General features: G+C 44.6%; 1 protein-coding gene across 2 annotated transcripts in view; it reads right to left on the bottom strand.

The window, feature by feature from the left end:
* LOC122541325 (complement C4-A-like) overlaps positions 1–22,868 on the bottom strand; it is a 155,384-nt gene that overhangs the window by 79,881 nt on the left and 52,635 nt on the right. For both annotated transcript variants that reach the window (XM_043677991.1, XM_043677992.1), the window contains exons 17-21: positions 18,787–18,978; positions 16,775–16,889; positions 12,894–12,964; positions 10,761–10,900; positions 652–864 (exon numbers count right to left, since the gene is read on the bottom strand). In XM_043677991.1, the coding sequence (XP_043533926.1) occupies positions 652–864; positions 10,761–10,900; positions 12,894–12,964; positions 16,775–16,889; positions 18,787–18,978 (731 nt within the window). The remainder of the gene's footprint in view (positions 1–651; positions 865–10,760; positions 10,901–12,893; positions 12,965–16,774; positions 16,890–18,786; positions 18,979–22,868) is intronic.

Here is a 22,868-nt window from a genome sequence, read left to right as displayed (position 1 = left end):
GCATACTCCGACAAAAAGGTAGGGTGAGTCCAATTCTTAAGTCCAAGTATTTCAGAAGACAGTTCAGACACTTGCTGGTTTAGCTGCCAGATGGTGGTACAGTGGCTCAGTGGTTAGCACTGCTGCCTCACAGCACCAGGGACCTGTGTTCGATTCCAGCCTCGGCCAACTGTCTGTGTGGGTTTCCTCCGGGTGCTCCGGTTTCCTCCTGCAATCTAAACGATGTGCAGGCCAGGTGAATTGGCCAAGCTCAATTGCCCCATAGTGTTAGGTACATTAGTCAGGGGTAAATGTAGGGGAATGGGTCTGGGTGGGTTACTCTTCAGAGGGTCAGTTTGGGCTGAAGGGCCTGCTTCCATACTGTAGGGAATCTAGTCTACAGATCAGGACAGTCAACAGAAGCAAGCACATTATTTTTACACCAGTCTGGGAATTCAATGTTAACTTCACTGATGCCAGTAAAACGTGATTTCAAATATCATTTAGTTAATCCAAATTATATTCCTTGGCCATTGAAAGGAGATTTGACTCCATAGTCCAACATCATTAAGATACACCTACTATTTCAGTAACACTGCATAAATTGCACTCATGCCAAAGAACTCTTATTGGTAAGTATTTATAATATAGAGCAAAGAAACATTCACTCACCAGCACTTTCAGTTTCTTCATAACAGCATCACTTATTTGGATATCACCCACGCTGTATACGATTACTGTGATGGGCATATCGCCAATGGTTAGAGGAACCACAGAGAAATATACGGGAACGGCTGAGTATGCTTGAACTGTCACAGTTCTTTCATGATTCCCGCCTGTGGCAGGACTGCAAAGGTTATCCACGGGCTTCATATATACCTTCACCTGGTTGCATTGCAAAAGGTGTGAGGTTAACACAAATGACATTGAAACAAAATAGAGCATTGTTGAACAAAAGATACATTTTACTGAATGTTTACATGTTGCATACATCAGGACAATTCTCAAGACTACCAGTTCGTCTGGGAAATTGACTTTTATATCTTCTGAGAAGACAGTGCAGGCTGGTTAGTTAGTGGATTTCTTAATGTTGAAATAGGGCACATCTAGCCATCCTGAGGGATAATGACCATCATGAGAAGATTGATTCTTGCTGTATGCCACACAGGGACTCTTGTTCCTGAGGAGTACCCAGTTTACCTCAGATTACCCTATAAAGATACAGTACCTCAATGATTTAAGCTGCAACTGAAGCTAACTAGAAACTCAAATGGTGCTCATCACTAACATGATGCTGTTGCAAAGCTGAAAAGGTAATTTGCCTTTAACACTAAAGCCAGACTAATGTGGTATGCGAATTTCAGTGCCAGTGTGATGCCAGGTAGGAAGGCTGGACATTCCAAATATCGCTGTATTGAATCAAACAGTAAATCCCTTTGGTTGTTTGCACCAAACAAGTTATTGGCCATTCCCAAACTACTCACGATTGCATAGCTCGCAGCGCAGAGTCCAACTTTAGACATGTTTCTGCAATTGGACAGCATTTGCTTAATAATTCTGAGTGTGTGGGGGATTACACTGATAGCCAATTTAGAATTGGCAGTCAGGCTTGCAGTGCACACAATGCACACGTGCACATACTGGAAGCTACATATAGCACCACACAAGGCCCTATCTTTACAAGCAGAAAAAACATTTGCATGCACTGCGTCCATTTCAATGCAACAAAGTAGGTCATAGCCATTCAAAATAGGTCATAATTGGCTCATTTCTCAAAAATAATTACAGGGCATGCGTATTAATGATGGAAAAGAAACAAAGAAATTCATGGTGAAATATCTATCACACCAGTCTGACCTACAGGAGGTGATGTCTTATTTCTTTCAGTCTCTTCCAATTCCTTCCAGTTTTCATTTTGCTGTTGTTAACATGTTGTTTGCACATCTCTTTCCTTCCCTAGTTGAGAATTTGCCCTTTTACTGTCTTTGTTTTCTTCCTTCTTTCATGGGGATTCACAGGAAAATGTGAGAGGTGACAACTAGTTACTGGAGAATTCCTGATTTCACCATCCAGGTAACAGAAACACACAGAGAGAGGGAGAGAGAGAGAGATGGTTTGATTCAATTTCTTGCAGTGTGGGGGCTTTTCCACTGCACTAAACCCACAATTTGATGGCATAAATTTACATATCCTTAAATATATATTTTGTCAGTGAGCTGTTTCACCGACTGAAGCAGAAGGTGGTATTTTCCCTATAATGGGGGAGATGTGGTAGAGTCCTTTCCCACCAGATAAGGAAGGAATGACTAAAATTTACATCGCACCTTTATTCACCTTGCTTCGCCTCGATGCACTTTTCAGCCAACAAAGTACTTTTAAAGTGTAGATGACATTGCAATTTGGGTAGCAACACTCAGTTGTGATCAATGATCTCCCACAAACCTAGACAATTGCTTTTAGCGATATTCCCTGGACACATTATCTCTACTCTTCTTAGCAATATTCATTCACCTGGGAGGGCAAATAGCTTATCCATTTCATTTATGTATTAACATAAGCATATCTGACTGGGTGGGATGGTGGCTCAGTGTGTAGCATGGTTGCCTCCCAGCACTAGGGACACAGATACGATTCTAGCCTCAGGCGACTGTCTGTGTGGAGCTTGCATGTTCACCCTGTGTCTGTGTGGGGTTCCTCCTGCAGTTAAAAGTTGTGGAGGTTAAGTATTTTGGTCATGCTAAATTGCCCCATAGTTTTCCAGGGATGTCAAAGATAGGTGCGTTAGCCATGGTAAGGGAGGGGGTGGTCTGGGTAGGATATTCTTTAGAGGGTCATTGAAGAATTGATGGGCTGATTAGCCTCTTTCTGCACTATCTATCTGCAGCGCCCCCAATATACTATTCCCTTCCAAGGTACATTTAACAAATTGATAATAGCTGAGAGGATCGGTTTGGCAATCAGCTTCAGATCCTCCCACATGACATGAATTATATCAGGTCAGATGTAAGATAAATGGCCAACTTTTCCTGCATCCTGATTAATCTCCAACTGAGGTAAATAACAATATAAAGGATGAAAATTTCGAAAGGGGAATTTTGCACAAAAAAAGTCCTTTAATCTAATTGAAATAAATAACTCTGACAGGAGCCAAAGAATGATTTGTTTTCCTGGTCATGACATCATTTCTGGGAAGTGCACATGTGACCCATCTCCCTATGTTGATGACAGCTTGAGCCTGAGGTGAGAATTAAAGCCAACTGAGTTGTCAAGTTTTTAGAATCTTGCAAGCCTATATACGCATATCAACAGATTCAAGAACAGCTCCTGCCCTGCTGTTATTAGAATTCTGAATGGACCTCTCAAATTTCAAATTGAAGTGTTGATCTCGCTGTTTGTGCACCTTCTCTCCAACCATAACATTGCATTCCTTGCTCTGTTCTATTACCCTGAGAACTTTGTATGGTATGATCTGCCTGTACTGCATACAAAACAAAGCCTTTCACTGTATCGAGGTACGTGTGACAATAATAAGTCAAGCCAAATTAAAAATCAGAGACTTGTGATGGTCCGAGGAAAACATTTTGCTTTTTAGGAAGAGGTTGGTGCCTGCTAATGCGCAACGGATGTGTAAAGGGGTGCTGCAAAAAGAAAATCTGAGACCTGGAAGTTTTTGTCAACAGTTTAGAGCGAAATGGTCCTGACCAGAAGCAATGAGGCCTGGGGGGCTCTTAGCTGGTTGGGTGAAAAAGGAACACTGACATGACCCAAAGAAGAGAAGGTTCGCAGAAATGTCCCTTTCTGATGACAGCAAAACTCATGTGCGCAAGGGCAAAGACAGTGACAGTGGTAATGTCACTGTGCCAGCAAAAGTTGGCCAAATTTCTGGGATTTGAGTTTGAATCCCGCCTTGGTGAAATTTGAATTCAGGCTTGAAGTCTGGAATCAAGAGCTGGCCTAATGGTAACCAGTGTTGATTGCCACAAAAGCCCATCTGGTCCAGTTGAGAGAGGGAAATCTGCCATCCTTACCTCGCCTGGCCTGTAGGTGAATCCAGGCCCATGATCCTGTAGTTGACACTTAAAAGCCATCTGGGCAATCAGAGATGGGAATGAAATGCTAGCCGAGCCAGTGACGCTCACATTTCCATGATTAAATTAAAACAAAATTATTTTGTAGAATTTGACTCATGTCTCACGCAACGTGACAAAGGAACCAAGAGACTATTTGGAAAAGAATATCTTGGAATTTGCAGACTTTTAGACCATATCTGATTGAAGGTTTGTGGGATCTATTGTGCTGTACTGTCTACTTAATGTGAAGTCTATCATTACTTTTGAAGCAGCATTTCCCCTGTTAATCAATTGAATTATGTCGACTTCAGTTTGAGGAGCAATTCTTGTTTCACTTGGTTCTTCCCAATCCAACTAATATCTTCTGCCGCGCCAGCCTTCATTTCTTTTGCAACGTAAGGTTACATTTGGTTTACACTTCCAAATGTTTCTAACTGGTTTAAGTTGTCATTTTTTGTTTGCAAGGGAAATCATATATTCTTAACTGAGGAGGAATTTCTTCCCTCAGAGGGTGTGAGTCCATGGAATTCTCTATTGCAGAGGGCTGTTGAGGTTGGGACATGATTATTTTCATAGCTGAGAGAGGCAGATTCTAAAAGATGAAGGGAATCAAGGATATTAGGGGTATGACAGGAAAGTAGGGTTGAGGATTATCAGATTGGCCATGATCTCATTGAATGGTGGAGCTGGCTCAATGGGCTGAATAGCCTTCAACTGCTCCTATGTCTAAGGTCTTCAGGGCTTTGGGCTCAAGTTTGTTTGTTTATTTACCGACTGCAGACCTTCAATACATTGCTTGCACATTCCTGTCATGAGAGACATAATACAGAATCATAACTTTAGTGATTGGAACCAAGTGGATCTTGTTGACTAGGAGATCCTTGATTGGGGTTATTAACTTGGGCCAATCAGGAGGCATTAGCTGACCCAATATAAACAGGGGATGGGAGAGTTGGGCGCCGCAGGGAATGGAGTGCATTATTTCTCCCTCCAACTCTATTTTGATTTAGTCCCTACCCACCCCTTCACTGTTTTGATCACACAGCACTGCCCTTTGATGCGAAGGGCAGTGTTTGTCACTGGCCACCCGGGTGTTTTCCTATCTTCCTGGTGGTGGAAATTGAATAAAGATTGGTGCACTTTGTGTCTTTCAAAAAAAAAAGAAAGAAAAAAAAATAAAAAAAAATATATAAATAGGGGATTCGTGCACTTTGTGTCTTCCACTGTGTCTCACACCTGCACACACACACCATGGGTGCTGGGGATTAAAAAAAAAAAAAAACAAAACAGGGGATCGCCGCAGGGAGTGGAGTGCATCATTTCTCCCTCCAATTCTATTTTGATTTAGTCCCTACCCTCCCCTTCACTGTTTTGATCACACAGCACTGCCCTCTGATGTGAAGGGCAGTGTTTGTCACTGGCCACCCGGGTGTTTTCCTATCTTCCTGAAATGTTACCAGAGCCCTCCCCTTCACTGTTTTGATCACACAGCACTGTCCTTTGATGTGAAGGGCAGTGTTTGTCACCTGGTCACCCGGGTGTTTTCCTATCTTCCTGGTGGTGGAATTTGAATAAAGATTCGTGCACTTTGTGTCTTCCACTGTGTCTCACACCTGCACACACACAAAATAAAAAGAAGAAGAGAAAAAAAAGAAAAAAAAATATAAACAGGGGATGGGAGAGGTGGGCGCCGCAGGGAGTGGAGTGCATTATTTCTCCCTCCAACTCTATTTTGATTTAGTCCCTACCCTCCCCTTCACTGTTTTGATCACACAGCATTGCCCTTTGATGTGAAGGGCAGTGTTTGTCACTGGCCACCCGGGTGTTTTCCTATCTTCCTGGTGGTGGAAATTGAATAAAGATTCGTGCACTTTGTGTCTTTCACTGTGTCTCACACCTGCACACACACACCATGGGTGCTGGGGAAAAAATAAGCACTACCGCAGTTAGGTGGTAATGTGGGGGTTTAATATATAAAAAAAGACAAAAATAACACTAAGAGCACACACACCATGGTGCTGGGGAAAAAAAAAAGCACTAACGTACTTAGGCGGTAGTGTGGGGGTTAAAAAATATATATATAAACAGGGGATGCACTCCCTTCTTGACTTTCTTAAAAACCTCCTTCTCTATTTTTGGTTGCACTTCAGTCCCACGCTCCTGGTCTATGGGCACCCAGTACGGAGGAGGGAGGGCAGGTGTGAAGACCTCCTCATGGGTCTGCTCCTGGGCCTGGCCAAACTGGCCATCAACAGGTCCAGGCAGCGGGCCGTGGAGGGGGTCGTTAGGGCCGACTGCCTGCCCTTCTTCCGCGGTTACGTTAGAGCCCGGGTGTCCTTGGAGAAGGAGCACGCGGTCTCCACCAACACCCTGGAGTTGTTCAGGGAGAGGTGGGCGCCGCAGGGAGTGGAGTGCATCATTTCTCCCTCCAACTCTATTTTGATTTAGTCCCTCCCCTCCCCTTCACTGTTTGATCACACAGCGTTGCCCTTTGATGTGAAGGGCACTGCTTGTCACTGGCCACTTGGGTATTTCTTTTCTTCCTGATGGTGGAAACTGAATAAAGATTTGTACACCTTGTGTCTTTCACTGTGTCTCACACCTGCACACACATAGCATGGATGCTGGGGAATAAAGAAGCACTACCGCAGTTAGGCGGTAGTGTGGGGGTAAATAGAAGAAAAAGGAAAAAAGAAGAAGAAAAAAAACAAAAAATATATAAACAGGGGATGTCAGTACATACAGGGCAGCTGGAGACTGGAAGACTGACAACCAGCTTGCAGGAAAGTGTCCTGTCAGTACGCGAGGTGAATGGGAGCTGGGTTGCCAATGACCAGCCTGGAGGAAAGCCGGCCTGGGGAGAGTCAGTCAGTATGCCGGGCGACCTGAGACCAGAAGGTCGATGATTGTCCTGCAGGAAGGTTAGCCAAGGGCAGTCTGGTTAGTATGTCTTGTGGATGGGTATCAGGTCTCTTTTTAATAGCTATATTGGGTCTGGGTTCTATGCACTGTTTCTTATTTGATTGGATTGTCTTGTTTGTGATTGTTTGACTGAAAGTGGGATTTGGGGATTGTCCTAATCTCCCTGGTAACTGGTTGAACGGTGGGATTTTGGGTTTGGCTTTACTGCCCCTTCCCCTATATATTGTGTTTTTATTTGTGAACTGCTGCTTTCGGTTTATTGTTAACTGTATTTTGTACTGTTTCATAAAATAAAAAAAATATAAACAGAGGATTTAAAATCTCATTAAAAAAATCATAAACGAGGATTAGAGGTGGGCACCTTCTTGATAGAGCGTTTGGAAAACAAAAAATAAACAGTGGATTAAGAATCTCCTCAGTTCTGGGGACTGACTCCAGTGCAGTGTGCACAAGTAAATAAATGGTGACTTGGTGACAGCCTCTGTGCAGTTATTTCAGGAACTATTCCACGTGATTCAATTGCAAATATTATATCATTGGAGAATGTATTTTGGTTTCTGCAAACTATTTTTCTCTCTCACTGTCCGTCATGTATATACCAGTAGGAATGGCTTGTGAGGCTACCATTTTTATGGCTGACCAGCAGAGAGGCTGTGGACATGATCTCTTTGGATTTCCAGAAGGCCTTTGGCAAGGTGCTACACAGGAGGCTGCTCAATAGAATAAGAGCCCCTGATGTGAGGGACAAGGTGCTGGCATAGATTCTGGATTAGTGGTGCTGGAACAGCACAGCAGTTCAGGCAGCATCCGAGGAGCAGTAAAATCGACGTTTCGGACAAAAGCCCTTCATCAGGAATACAGGCAGAGAGCCTGAAGGGTGGAGAGATAAATGAGAGGAGGGTGGGGGTAGGGAAGAAGTAAGTTTACCAATCTTGATCTTTATCTGATCAATATAAATGGTTCTCACCAACAGTATTTCAACCCTAAGTTACAATTTAAACCGTTGTTTGAAATTTCACCTTAATAGTACTCTTGGATAATTTTCATAGTCAAAGGAATATTACATCAAAAATTCAGCTGCAAATTTTTCAGTTATTAGTCATATACCTTAGTAACAACTATAGTTTCTGGGCACATACTTGGCAAATAAATGCATGATAGTGACAAATCTATCCAATACATCAGGGCATATACCATATTTCAATTAGACAGGGTAATAATTCAGTTGATAAATGGGTTCAACATATGGTAGATCTCCAGTTGCAATATTTAGTCAATTATTGGACACACAGTTTAATGCCATGCATTGTATAAAATCTCAGGGATAATTTTCTGGCGCTTTAGTGCCCAGCTGTTATTTCATTACATTATTGTAGTAGTGAAAACGATACTTTTGGGCATGAGTTCTATAATTAACTGCAGATTTTCCAAAAGAAAAACTCTATTTGGGCAGTTAATTTCCTGATCAGCACTGCCCTTTAAATTAAAAATGGTTACTCTGCCATTTTCTGTGAGAACAGGTATCATTCTGTGTCAAAGACATAAAAAGATAGAAAGGTGTGGCTGTTTGCAACTTGTGGTTGAAATCACTTGAATGACATTCGTTTTTAGTTACACATGAAAAAAATGTGGGCTCTTCCCTCCCTCGAGGTGCTGACTCTTACTGGGAACAGTTTACTGGCAGTGGAAGGCTCTTAATACTTAGTTTAAGTGAAAACCTTTGAGCAATGCAGCCCACAGGCCTTGTCAGAATGGGAAAGGAAAACAAGCAAAGAAAAATGGTTGGATAGTGTATGGAGCACTATCCAACTCTTTTTATACCATTTACCGTCTTAATTATTTTCAGAGAACGCTCCAATGAGCCAAGCCGGTCACTCAACTTCACAGTCTCATCTTGAAGCTGTTTGTTCTCCTCTTCCAAGTAGTTAATCCTAAAATGTGAGTGAAAGGTAATCGATCAATATTGGCCACCATTAGCAGCGTATGGAGACTGAACTGTATTTATGTTCCCCTGCTATCAGTTTCTCCCCTCTCCACTTCCACTTTCAAAAGGTGTTAACTCCTTGTTGGCGTACAACTCAAAAGGAAGCAGCCATTCTTCATGTTGGGCTTTAATGATGAACATTAGCAGGCTACTTGACTATAAAAAGCATCATAATAATTTTGTTTTCACCCATGATCAGACCAGTGAGCAGAAGGTATTATAGGTTCTCCAGTTAATCCCCTGCCCTGCCAAAGCAAAGGGTGCTGAGAATGGTTGCAGCAGTCAATGTAGCACACACTGAGACCAGGTGTGGAACCTTCTTGGGAACACCTTCATCCCCTCCCCTACTCACCTATTGTACTCTATGCAACTTTCTCCCCAACCCCAGCCTCCTCTCACTTATCTCTCCACCCTTCAGGCTCTCTGCCTGTATTCCTGATGAAGGGCTTTTGCCCGAAACGTCGATTTTACTGCTCCTCGGATGCTGCCTGAACTGCTGTGCTCTTCCAGCACCACTAATCCAGAATCTGGTTTCCAGCATCTGCAGACATTTTTTTTACCTTGCTGGCATAGATTGGCTGACTGGCCGAAGGCAGAGAATAGGGTTGAATGGATCTTTTTCAGGATGGCAGCTGGTGATTTGCGTGGGGGTCAGTGCGGGGACCACAACTATTCACATTATACATTCACGATCTCGACGGAGGAGCTGAGGGTGTTGTTGCTATGTTCACAGATGACACAAAGGTAAGGGAAGGGGCAGGTAGTGTGAGGAAGCAGGAGGGGGCCTGCAGAAGGACTTGGACAGGCTAGGAGAGTGGGCAAAGCAGTGGCAGATGGAATACAATTAGGGAAAGTGTGAGATTATTCACTTTGGTCAGCAGAGTAGAGGTGCATGCTATTTTCAAAATGGGGAAAGGCTTAGGAAATCAAAAGCACAAAGGGACCTGGGAGTCCTCGTTCTTAATTCTCTTCAGGTTAACATGCAGATTCAGTTGGCACGTAGGAAATGTAATATTAACATTCATTTCAAAAGAACTGGAATATAAGAGCAGGGATGTACTGCTGAGGCTGTATAAGGCTCTGGTCAGAGTGCATTTGGAATATTGTGAGCAGTTTTGGGTGCTGTATCTAAGGAACAATGCTCTGACCTTGGAGGGGGCTGAGAGGAAGTTTACAAGAATAATCCCAGGGATGAAGGGCTTGTCAAATGAGGAGTGGTTGAAGAATCTGGATCTGTAATCAGTAGGATGAGGGGGGAATCTAATTGAAACTTACAAAATACTGAGAAATAGGAAAAAGTAGGAATGCATGTGCTAGAGCTCTGACTCAAGACTGTAGTGCTGGAAAAGCACAGCAAGTCAGGCAGCATCCAAGGAACAGAAGACTTGACGTTTCTGGACATTTCCTGATAAAGGGCTATGCCCGAAACGTCAATTCTCCTGTTCCTCAGATGTTGCCTGACCTGCCGTGCTTTTCCAGCACCACTCGGATAGAGTGGATGTGGAGAAGATGTTTCCACCTGTAGGAGAGACTATAACCCAAGGGCACAGCCTCAGAGTAAAGGGATGAGATGAGGAAGATATTCTTCAACAGAGAGTGGTGAATCTGTGGAAATCACTGCTGCCATGCACTGCAGAGGTCAAGCCATTGAGTTTAAGTCAGAGATAGATAAGTTCTTGATCATCAAGGGCATCAAGGGTAACAGGGAGAAGGCAGGAAAATGGGGTTGAGAAACATATCAGCAGTGATTGAATGGTCTAATTCTGCTCCTATATCTTAGAGTCTTATTTAGTTTAAAATGGTACCTTAATTTTTTCATCGTGGTAATTGTACAATACCGCCCTCACTTCCAGTTGCTCATTTCTTTTGACTGAATACGGTAGCCGCAAAGATATGAAGAAAGGTTTGAAAACCTTTATTGTCTTCGGCTCCGCAACACAAAAGCCTGAAGGTAACAATAAGAAGTTACATGAATTATTGAATATGCATGTATGTCTCATGGCCTCAAAATCACAAGTTCCTAAAATAACATTACTAGAATTACATTGTTCTTAACCAAACACCATTTGAAATTTTTGCTTTGCAAGGAGTAAGAATCTCTCAATGCATTTAATTGATGTTTAAATTTTGCAGCACCTTAATTTTGCCTATCAATATTTTGTGCATTCCAAAAAACAGAGGATTGATATCATGCTCCTTTTGTATCAAGGATGGGGCTGCAAACACATAAACTAGAGGTGAGAGCATTCAGCCTCAGTATAAACTAACTGCAGATAGACTGAAGAGAAGGTAAAAGGAAGATAAAATCCCTACAGTGTGGAACCAGGCCATTCAGCCTATCAAGCCCACACCCACCCCTCCAAACAGCATTTCACTCAGAGCCTATCCCTGTAACCCTGCATTTCTCATGGCCAATCCATCAAGCCTGCACATCCTTGGACACTACAGTGCACCGACTGTGCACAGTATTGGACTGTGGGAGGAAACCAGAGCACTCAGAGGGAACCCATACGGATACGGGGAGAATATGCAAACTCCACACTGACAATCACCAGACGGTATGGAAATGAACCCAGATCCCTGGCACTGTGAGGCAGTAGTGCTAACCACTGAGCCATCATGCAACGTTGAATCACCAATATCTCTTACCTTATCATGCAGGATTAATCTATACTCCAAAATGTTGTATCTTATACTACTTCTCATGTTATATAATACTAACTTATATTTTAGCTATTTTTATTTCAAATATATACTCTATTCATAAAAATATTCTCCTATACAGGGGCAGCTCAGTTTTCGAGCACTGCTGCCTCACAGAATCAGGGTCCCGGGTTCGATTCCACACTCAGGTTACTGTCTGTGTGGAGGTTGCACATTCTCCCCGTGTCTGAGTGGGTTTCCTCCGGCTGCTCCAGTTTCCCTCCCACAATCCAATGATGTGCAGGTGAGGGTGGATTGGCCATGGGAAAAGGAGGATTAAAGGGGTCGGATGGGAGTGTGGATCTGGGTGGGATGCTTTTCAGAGGATCGGTGTGGACTTGATAGGCCGAACGGCCTATTTCCACATGATAGGATTCCATGATGCATGCATATTCACGAAAACAATTTGGTTCTGTGCAGTAGCCTACAGAGAAACAAACATTGGAGTTTGATTTTATCCAACAAACAAACCAAAGACATTTCTTACTTGCACAAGACTATATTTGCAGATATTTGAGGCACCAGGAAGGTCTGATAATTGAACAGACCCCCATTTAACTTCAGCAGGAAGACCCCAGATGGTGGTCTTTCCCCACTGCCCCTCGGCAGCAGCTGCCCCAAGCTTTAATGTGTCCCTCAGCGCATAGTTCTGGACCTTGGAATGTGCCGGTCTACAACACTCGGTCAGGGTCAACTCCTTCCTCTGGAAGGCCAATAAGTTTCGGACAGACCAAAATGCACCATTCACCGAGGTGATGGTCTTCCATGCGCAGTCGACGTTTGTCTCGGTGTGTGTCCCGGGGAACAGCCCGTACAGCACGGAGTCACGGAGCTGCTCAGGATGAACCTCGACACAAACCACTGCATCTCCCTCCAGACTCCCTTTACAAAGGCACACTCCAGAGGGAGATGTGTGACAGTCTCCACCCACTCTTCCACAGTGAGGCCAGGGTGTGATGGCACAGAGAGTCCAGGTATACGTGAAGTATCGAATGGGTAGTGCCCTTCTCACCACCAGCCAAGTGATGTCTTGGTGCTTGTTAGAAAGGTCTGGTGATGAGGCATTCTGTCAAATGACTTTGACAGTCTGTTTATAATTAACAACTGGTTCACAGAAGATGCAAAAGTATTGTTGTACGAGACACTGAGAGTAGTTGTAAACACTAACAGTAAGAAATTTAATTAAATGCCACTATCATCTCACAAATTAATGTCAGTGCGGGAAAGTGTCTCACCTTTATTGTTAAACATGCCAACTGCCTGAACTTCCCACGTTGTTATTGAATCGGGGAGGACAACAGTAAACCTGGAACCAATGAGAATAAGGCTGAGGAGATGAACTCATCCAAAAGAAACCATAACCCCTTCCTTTCTGTAAGTCACCATTCCAATGACAGTCAGCACTTTTCATTTCCAAACCTTTCAGCCTGTTGGTACCTTCCACATCTATGAACTCCTTCCAAGCGGGACACCCCAGCCCTACTAAAGTTGTGAAACCTCCCTTGAAATTGATATAATGTTGCACATGTTTGACCTTTTCAACTTATCTTCAGCTTTTGGGACATTTCCTCATACCATCCATTGTCTCAATTGAGTGGGGTCTGCACTCATCTCTCTGCATTCTTACCTCTTCAATTGATTCAATGGGAGGTGGTGGTGTAGTGGCGATGTGCCTGGGCTAATCCTTCAGAACTACAGGGACATGAGTTTGAATCCCACCATGAAAATGGTGAAATGTTGGTGGCAAAACGGTTAGCATTGCTGCCTCACAGTGCCAGGGTCACGGGATCAATTCCACTCTTGGTTGATAGTCTGTGTGGTGTTTGCACATTCTCCCTGCATCTGTGTGGGTTTCCTCTGGGTGCTCAGGTTTCCTCCCACAGTTGAAAAGTGTGGTGCAGGAAAAACACAGCAGGCCAGGCAGCATCTGAGGAGCAGGAGAATTGACGTTTCGGGCATAAGCCCTTCTTCAGGAATCGCTTATGCCCGAAACGTCGATTCTCCTGCTCCTTGGATGCTGCCTGACCTACTGTGTTTTTCCAGCACCACACTTTTCAACTCTGGTCTCCAGCATCTGCAGTCCTCACTTTCTCCTGGTTTCCCCCCACAGTCCACAGTTGTGCCAGCGGTTAGGTGGGTTGGCCATGGGAAATATTGCCCAGTAGTGTTCGGGGATGTGCAGGCTAGGTAGGTTAGCCATTGTTAATGAGGAGTTATGGAAATGGAATAGGTTCTCTTTGGAGGATCAGTGCAGGCTTGATGGGCTAAATAGTCTCTATTTGCACTGTAGGGATTCAGTGAACTGAAACTGTATCATGACTTGTTTCACTTCCAGCACCATCACTGTTATTCTGCTGCCTTCCAAGGATATAACCTTGGTCATCTCCCATTTGACATCCACCCAAAACAGAACATCAGTTTTACAGTTAATCTGACAATGAAGGCACCACTGAGACACTTTAGTAGCACTGTGTACAATGCAAGAGATGCTCTACAGCAACTCACCACAGCTCTTTGGACAGCGTCTTCCAAAATCGCTACCTCCACCATCTAGAAGGACAAATGCAAGCAGGGACATTGGAAGACCACCCCTGCAAGTTCCGCTCAGAGCCACTCACCATCCCAACTTGGAAATATACTGTCTCTCCTTCGTTGTCGCTAGGTCAAAATTCCACAACTGTCAAGGTAATAGCACTGTGGGCCTTTTTTATCCCCCAGGTACCACAGAGATTCAGAAAGGCAGCTCACTGCCACCTTCTGAGGAACTGTTCAGGATGGGCAATATATACTGGCTGAGCCAGCAATGCTGAGGGGCTGTCAGTGAGTAATAAACTGAAAGGCCTCAAGCTCACACATGTGCGGTGGCAGCTGGTATGAAGAGGCAAGGATAGAGCAGGGAAACTGTTTGTCAGATGGGAGTCAACTGCAATTGATGAATCAAATATATAGTTGAGAGCTCATCTCAGGGTTACTTGCAACCATGGTCAAAACAGAACATAGGAGCAAGAGAAGGCCATTTCGCTCTTCAAGCATTCTCCACCATTCTTTATGACCATGGCTGAACATCCAACTCAACAGCCTGTTTCCTTTTACAGCCCCTATCATATCCTATATCAGGTAATCCTGATAACCCTTTAGCCCCAGCTGCTATATTGAACTCCCTCAAGAAATTAGACATTTTGGCCTTAACTGCTCTCTGTGGTAGTGAATTCTAAGCATCATGTCAGTCTAAATAGTCTACACCATAGGCTTAAACTGTGTCCCCTGCTTGATCTAAAACTGTTGCTACTGAGATTGATGAGCTAGGTGGTTATAAAGGGATATGTTTCGGAGCTGAAAGTAGTAACTTCTGTTTTATCCCTCCTTTCCTTTTCCCTCAGTGTACTGAGGGCATCACGTGCTGACCACTTCCTGATGGACTTGCGGTCAAAGGTGCTTTTCTTTGCAAATTTCTCCACGAAGGTCAGGAGATACAGAACGGTTCAACTACTTGGCGTTTGCGTGTCGAGGGTCTGTGCACAACTTGATGCAGCCACACACAAAGATGGCCGTCAGATAGAGGGGTGGCATTCGGTACTTCCGTTCACCACTCCCTCATCCATCCCCCACCACACGCCCCCCCCACCCATCAACCACCTTATCCAGAAGTTTGTACATGTCCACTTTAGACCTACAAATGAAATGGAAGAGGTTCAAGTGTTTGGGTCAGACCTACAACACATGATGACAACTGAGAGAGTGCCTCCCATCTGATGACCAGGTTTTTACCTGCAGTGGAGAAGGAGCAGTGTTCCCAAAAGGACCGGTTTTTCCATCAGCTTGGCGATGAACATCTCCCAAGATTTTGGACGCACCCCTAGCCCCTCTGAACCATATTCCTAGCACCTTCAGGTAATCTGTCCTGACAGTGAGGGGGATAAAGGATTGTTTGGCCCAGTTCCCACAGAGCACGGCTTCACCCTCGCCTCAATTCACCCTGGCTCCCAAGGCCAGTTTGAACTGGTCACAGATGCTCATGATGGCAAATCTGGACAGAGAACAGCGTCATCATCCACGTACAGGTAGGCTTTGACCTGCTGGCCTCCACTGCCTGGAATAGTCACCCCTCTCAGGCTCATATCCTTTCTGATGGACTCAGCAAAAAGTTCTACACAGCACGCACACAAAAGTCAAGAGAGAATGGACAGCCCTGGCCAGTGCATCAGTGGTCAAGCATCTGGGTGAGTGGGAGATGGTAGGAGGATGAGGACATTGAGGCAAAAGGATGTCTTAACCTCCTTTTAAAATAATCTTTGACTGCCTTTTGGTAATATAACTGAGGAGGATGTCTTTTATACAACATGTTCGTTAGCAAGGCACATTGCAGTGGGAAAAGTCAGTACTCATAAAAACATTTCCACTGTATAAAGAATCATACAGTCCCTACGGTGTGGAAACAGGCCATTAGGCCCAACAAATCCACATTGACCCTCCGAATAGTATCCCACCCAGATCCATTTCTCTACCCTACTAATTTACATTTCTGCTGACTAATGCAGAGTTTAGGAGTGTGGTGCTGGAAAAGCACAGCCAATCTGGCAGCATCCGAGGAGCAGGAGAGTCGGCATTTCAGGTATTAGCCCTTTACCAGGAATGCTTTTGCCCGAAATGTCGACTCTCCTGCTCCTTGGATGCTGCCTGACCTGCTGTGCTTTACCAGCACCACACTCTCAACTCTGATCGCCAGCATCTGCAGTCCCCACTTTCCCTGACTAATGCACCTCGCCTACAGATCCCTGAACACTATGGGCAATTTAGCATGGCCAATTCACCTAACTTACATTGAAGCAAGTCAAAACATGGGATGCATGACGCAATTAGAAACTTGCAAAGACCTAAATAAACAGCCACCCAAATCGCATGATGTATTTTACCAGCAGCTCAGTGGATAAATTGTCCACTGTGGGACAATATTAAAATGAGCCTAGTTGAATTTAGTTATGACAACAGTCATGCTCATGTGCACAATGGGTTATTCAGTTGAAATCTCTTGTGATGAACCAACTTCAAAAAACAACACACCGCCATTGTTTCGGAGAAGTCTCGTATATCTTGCTGGAGATTATGTTACACTTACTGGTTCTCTCCTGCAGGTCTATTATAATATGTTTTCCAGTGCCAACTCTTTGGAAAAGAGCTGCGAATATGGACATTGTACTCATCAAAGACGTCATCCTCATCATCTCCCCACTCTAAAGAAGAACAGACAGTTTAGTGGGAACAGGAACTCAGGACAGACTTCAAATGTGCTGACTGTTACACTGCATGTCTGATGTCCGGGTTCACCGAAATTGAGAACATAACTCATGACATGCAAACAATATTGTGCCACTTTTACCTTGAGCCATTCCTGTCTCCTGCAACTGCAATATTTCCATTGACCAGTTTTCAGAACCAGTGAGCTTGTTCAGAGGTAATTATGATTTTAGTAAGGAATCCCCACTAAATCAAATGGTTAAACCTCCTGTACCGTATTTCCCACACTTGCAGCGGTTTCCCCACAAAGATTCTTTTGGTTCCCACTGATTAGAGACTTGGGAGAGTGCCTCACCACCATAACTCGGATGAAGCGAGTAATCACTGAAGACAATGCAATGGACAGAGCAGCTGGTCATGTTCGAGTCTGTGGCAGATGCTGACGGAACCAACAGGAAGAACACATCACTTGACCAAGTGATGGTATCATTATGAGCGTGCCCATTGCCCAGTTCTTATAGAGAAGTTCCCTATTCACTTTGAGGGTCATTGCCATCATGCTGTGTTTGGTTAACCACTGTGCCAAATGGAACTTATACCAGGTAGATCCAACAATTCCAAACTGGGCTCCCATGTGAGCCATCAGCTACCATTGGAACTACATTCAACAACAGTCTCTAATCTCATGGTCAACGTAGCCCTCACTCTAACATTTCCATCAAGCCCGAAGACCTGTTCTGGTTCAATGAACTGTGTGGGAAGACATACCTGAGACAAGCACAAGGCATGCTGAAAAGTGAGATGTCAAGCTGGGAAAACAACAGCACGGGATTACTACTTGGTGGAAGCAGCACGCAGTGGTGGAAAGGAGTAAATTATCCCACAACCATGGGATCAGATCAAAGCTCTGCAGTCCTGTCACCGCCATTGCTGAATACCCCACTATCGTGAGGGATTCCCAAATCTTTGAATAGTTGGTGGAGAATATAGAAAGACTGGTCAGTTCAATGCTACCTGGTTTGTGCAACTGACAAGATGAAGGTGAGAGGTTTACTCATCTCCCATGCCCCTCCCCTAACCCCGCTCCGTACTCTTGACTCATTCACCACAACACACTGCATTCCTCTGTGATTATCCTGGAATTTGCAAAATGTTCATCGAGTGAGAGAGATGCACAGCATGGAAGCTTGTCCAGGCTGTCCAGATATCCCAACCTAATCAAGTCCCATTTTCCAGCACTTGGCCCCATATTCCTCTAAACCCTTCATAATCATATATCCATCCAGATGCCTTTTAAATGCTTTAATTGTACCAGCCTCCACCATTTCCTCTGGCAGCTCACGCACTACCCTCTGTATGAAAATGTTGCCCCTTCAACCCCTTTAAATCTTACCCCTCTCACCTTAAACCCTCTAGTTTTGGACTCTTCCACCCTGGGGAAAAGACCTTGCTGATTTACCCTGTCCATACCCTTTATTATTTTCTAAATCTTTATAAGGTCACCCCTCAGCCACCGATGCTCTGAGAAAACAGCCCCAGTCTATTCAGCCTCTCTCTATAGCTCAAAACCTCCAAACTCAGCATTTGGTCATTGATCAGCTCCATTGATGTTTCTATTTCAGAGGATTACACAGTGATCAGTTCTCTGAGCTGAGGATAGGTTGGTTATATGGGATGAGCCTGCCAGAGGAAGTGGTGGAGACTAGTACAATTGCAACATAAGGCATTTGGCTAGGTATATGAATAGGAAGGATTTGAAGGGATATTGGCCTGGTGCTGGAAGATGGGACTAGATTGGATTGGGATATCTGGTCAGCATGGACGGGTTGGATCGAAGGGTCTGTTTCCATGCAGTACATCTCTATGACTCTGTGACTCTAAGTGAACACTTACGTCTTCCGATTGTATCGAGCTTCTGCGATTGGTTCTTCCTCGCTTCCATGCCAAAGTCACAGCAAGTGAGGAAAACCTTTCGGCATTCATCGTCCTTGATACGAAATGCCCGATCTTTACAGCTACGTTTCATTGGAAGTATTGTTAATCCATCCATGCAGCATTTCCTTAGATTGTCGGTGTAGTGGCTTACTGGAATATAAATCACAGCAAACAAGATGGTCAATTAGGCATCATTCAGTAACATGTTCTGTATTTTGAATTGCAGACAATATGAGGTTACAATTTGTTATGATCCCAGCTGATGGGTAAACCTGGACAAGCCAAATCCCGGAATGAAGCCTGGGTTGATAGATCAAATATTTCGTCCATGGTAAGTTTGTTACCGTGATGGTTAGTCACAGAAAGTACCTACATGAGGCTGTTGCTTAACAATAGAACAATGCAATAAGCTTATTGCACACAAGGAGAAAAGCACATGCAAAGTTATGTACATGTGTGCACTATACGTATACCAAAGTTTTAAAAAAACTAACTCAAACAGCAAAACAAAATTGGAATCTGTTTCCCAGCATCATCTGTTACAGATACTCAATCCTACAAAATTATTTTTCCTCTCTCGATTTCTTAAAAACTTTGCAGTTTCTTTTTCTAGTTTAATGGCCTAAGCTTTCTCGCTTTGAACAACTCGACATTTTGTAACCACACTCTCTTGACTTGGAATCATCACAGAATGGACCAAAATGTATTTGCCCCTTTACTTTTTAATTCAAATTCCAAAAATGACACTGGTGTATTATTTCATCACAAATTAGAATGCAACAGAAATTTGGGGGTTGTGGGGATAGGGTGAGGTGGGGTTGGTTCAGGCTTGATTAGTCAGCTGACCTCGCCTTGCACTGTAGTGATCCTGTGATCATATCCAATTAGAGATCTGACTCGGTGTTGCTCAGGAGGTCTTAATCTATCTAACAAACAAACAGTGGTCTCATGAGCTTTGAAACACTTCTTTAATGTATTGGACAGTAATGTCACACACGTTTAAGACTCTGGAAACATTTAAGTGTGTTGTGCCATGACACCAGTGTGTGCAAGGATACTTGGATGAAAATACTTTGATTGTCATTTTGGTGAAATCAACCTCAAGATTTTTCAATATCCTGAGTGCTGAGTGAAGTCTATTGGTATCAGGATGAAGCGGAAATGTAGGCTTTCATTCATCCAAGGTGCATAGTTGTTTGAAGGTGGAGTCACAGGTATACAGACAAAGAAGGTGTTTGGCACGCTTAATTGAGGGCAGAAGTTGGGAATGTTATGCCTGCACAGGATGTTGGTGAGAATACTTTTGGAATACTGCATTCAATTCTGTTCACCCTGCTATAGGAAGGAGGTTGTGAAACTTGAAACGGTTCTGAAAAGATTTACAAGGATGTTGCCAGGATTTGAGGGATTGAGCTACAGGGAGAGACTGAATTGGCTGGGGCTGTTTTCCTTGGAGCATTGGAGGCTGAGGTGTAATCTTATGGAAGTTTATAAAATCATGAGGGGCATGGATAGGGTGAATAGCCAAGGTCATTTTTTCCCAGAGTAAGGGAGTCCAGGACTAAAAAGCACAGGTTTAAAGTGAGAGGGGAAAGATTTAAAAGGGACCTAAGGGGCAACTTTTTCACACAGAGGGTGGCACGTGTATGGAATGAGCTGCCACAGGAAGTGGTGGAGGCTGGTACAATTACAACATTTAAAAGGCATCTGGGTGAGTATATGAATAGGAAGGGTTTGGAGGGATATGGGCTTGGTGCTGGCAAATGAGACTAGATTAGGTTAGGTATCTGGTCAGCATGGGCAAGTTGGACCCAAGAGTCTGTTTCCCTGCTGTACAGCTCTTTGATTCTATAACTTTACAAGTGCAAATCGAAGGAGATATCCTTGAAATTTCCAATGATCATGTGGAGGAGAGCAGTTCAGCTGGTTCTAGCTCAGTTTCACTTTGTCTGTCTGAATAACACTGGAACTGAAACTTTCAGCCTCTTCTCTGATGTAAATCGCAAGAGACAGAGTTGGCAAGTTGATAGTGCCTGATTTGCGCTGTCACTGAAAGTCAAACATATTATCCCGCTTGCTGTCATTGTGCAATATTTACAAAGTATTTCAACTGGAAGGTTCCATAAAATACAAATAGGGAGAATGTGAGGGCTCCAGATGCTGGAGATCAGAGTCGAGAGTGTGGTGCTGGAAAAACACAGCCGGTCAGGCAGCATCCCAGGAGCAGGGGAATCAGGTGAGAGGATGGTGTCGAGTTGTGAGGTTGCGGCAGGGATAAGTTGGGGGGAGCGGAAATGAGGAAACTGGTGAAATCCATATTGATTCTGTGTGGTTGGAGGTTCCCAAGGTGGAAGATGAGGTGTTCATCTCCAGGCGTCGGGTGTTAAGGGCGTGGTGATGGAGGAGGCCCAAGACCTGCATGTCCTTGGCAGAATGGGAGAGGGAGCTAAAGTGTTCAGCTACAGGGCGGTGGGGTTTGTTGGTACGTGTGTCCCAGAGATGTTCTCTAAAACAATCTGCAAGTTGGCATCCTGTCTCCCCAATGTAGAGGAGACCACATCGGGTGCAATGGATGCAGAAGATGATGTGTATGCAAGTGCAGGTAAATCTCTGACTCGATATGGAAGGATACTTTGGGGCCTTTGACAGAGGTAAGGGAGTAGGTGTGGGTGCAGGTTTTGCAATTCTGTGGTGGCTGGGGAAGGTGCCAGGAGGGGACGGTGGGTTGGTGTGGGGCATAGACCTGACAAGGGAATGGCAGAGGGAATGGTCTCTCTGAAATGCAGATAGAGGTAGGGAGAGAAATATAGCTCTGGCTGTGGAGTGGTTTGTAGGTGGCGGAAATGTCGGAGGACGATGCAATGTATATGGGAGTTGGTTGGGTGGAAGGTGAGGATCGGGGATGGTGGATTGTTGCAGTTTGAGGAGTGGGGTTCATACGCAGAGGTGTGGGAAGTGGATGAGATGCGCTGGAGGGCAGTGTCGACCACGTGTAGGAGAAATGGCGGTTTTTGAAGAAGGAGACTATCTGGTGCGTTCTGTAGTGGAACTGGTCCTCCTGGGAGCAGATGTGGCAGAGGCTGAGGATTTGGAAATAAAGGATAGCATTTTTACAGGAGGAACAGGGGGAGGAGGAGTAGTCCAGGCAGCTGTGGGAGTTGTTGGGTTTGCAGAAGATGTCAGTGTTGAGTTGGTCACCACTGATGGAGATGGAGAGGTCCAGGAAGGGGAGGGAGGTGTCTGAGATGGTCCGGATGAACTGGAGGTCAGGGTGGAAGATGTTCGTGAAGTTGATGAACTGTTCAACCTCCTCGTGCGAGCACGAGGTGGCGCCGACACAGTCATAAATGTAGTGGAGGAAAATGGGAAATGGTGCCAGTGTAGTTGCGGAAGATGGACTGTTCCATGTACCCGACGAAGAGACAGGCATAGCTGGTGCCCATGCGGGTGCCCATGGCTACCCCTTTGGTCTGGAGGAAATGGATGGATTGGAAGGAGAAATTGTTGAGGGTGAGGACCAGTTTAGCCAATCAATGATTGTGTCAGTGGAGGGGTACTGATTCAGTCAGCATGAGAGGAAGAAACGGAGGGCTTGGAGGCCTTCGGCATGGTGGATTGATGTGTACAGGGACTGGTGAAGATAAGGCAATAGGGGTCAGGGAAACGAAAGTCCTGGAGGAGGTGAAGGGCATGTGTGGTGTCCTGAAATTAGGTGAGGAGTTCCTGGACTAAGGGGGACAGGATGGTGTCAAGGTATGCGGAGATACATTCGGTGGGGCAGGAGCAGGCTGAGTCAGTGCGTCGACCGGGGAAGTCAGGTTTGTGGATATTGGATAGAAGGTAGAATTTGGTGGTGCGGGGGTTCATGGATGATGACATTGGAGGCTGTGCATGGGAGATCCCTAGAGGTGATGAGGTTGTGCACCACAGTCTCGGAGATGATGGTTTGGTGATGGGAGGTGAGGTAATGGTCGAGGGGGTAGTAGGAGGAGGTGTGTGTGAGTTGGCACTTGGCTTCAGCAGCGTAGAGGTCAGTGCAC

This window comes from Chiloscyllium plagiosum, chromosome 37, assembly GCF_004010195.1.
Source record: "Chiloscyllium plagiosum isolate BGI_BamShark_2017 chromosome 37, ASM401019v2, whole genome shotgun sequence".
In the NCBI taxonomy this organism is placed as follows: domain Eukaryota; kingdom Metazoa; phylum Chordata; class Chondrichthyes; order Orectolobiformes; family Hemiscylliidae; genus Chiloscyllium; species Chiloscyllium plagiosum.
The sequence above is the reverse complement of the archived record's forward strand: the minus strand, read 5'-3'. Positions and strand labels throughout refer to the sequence as shown.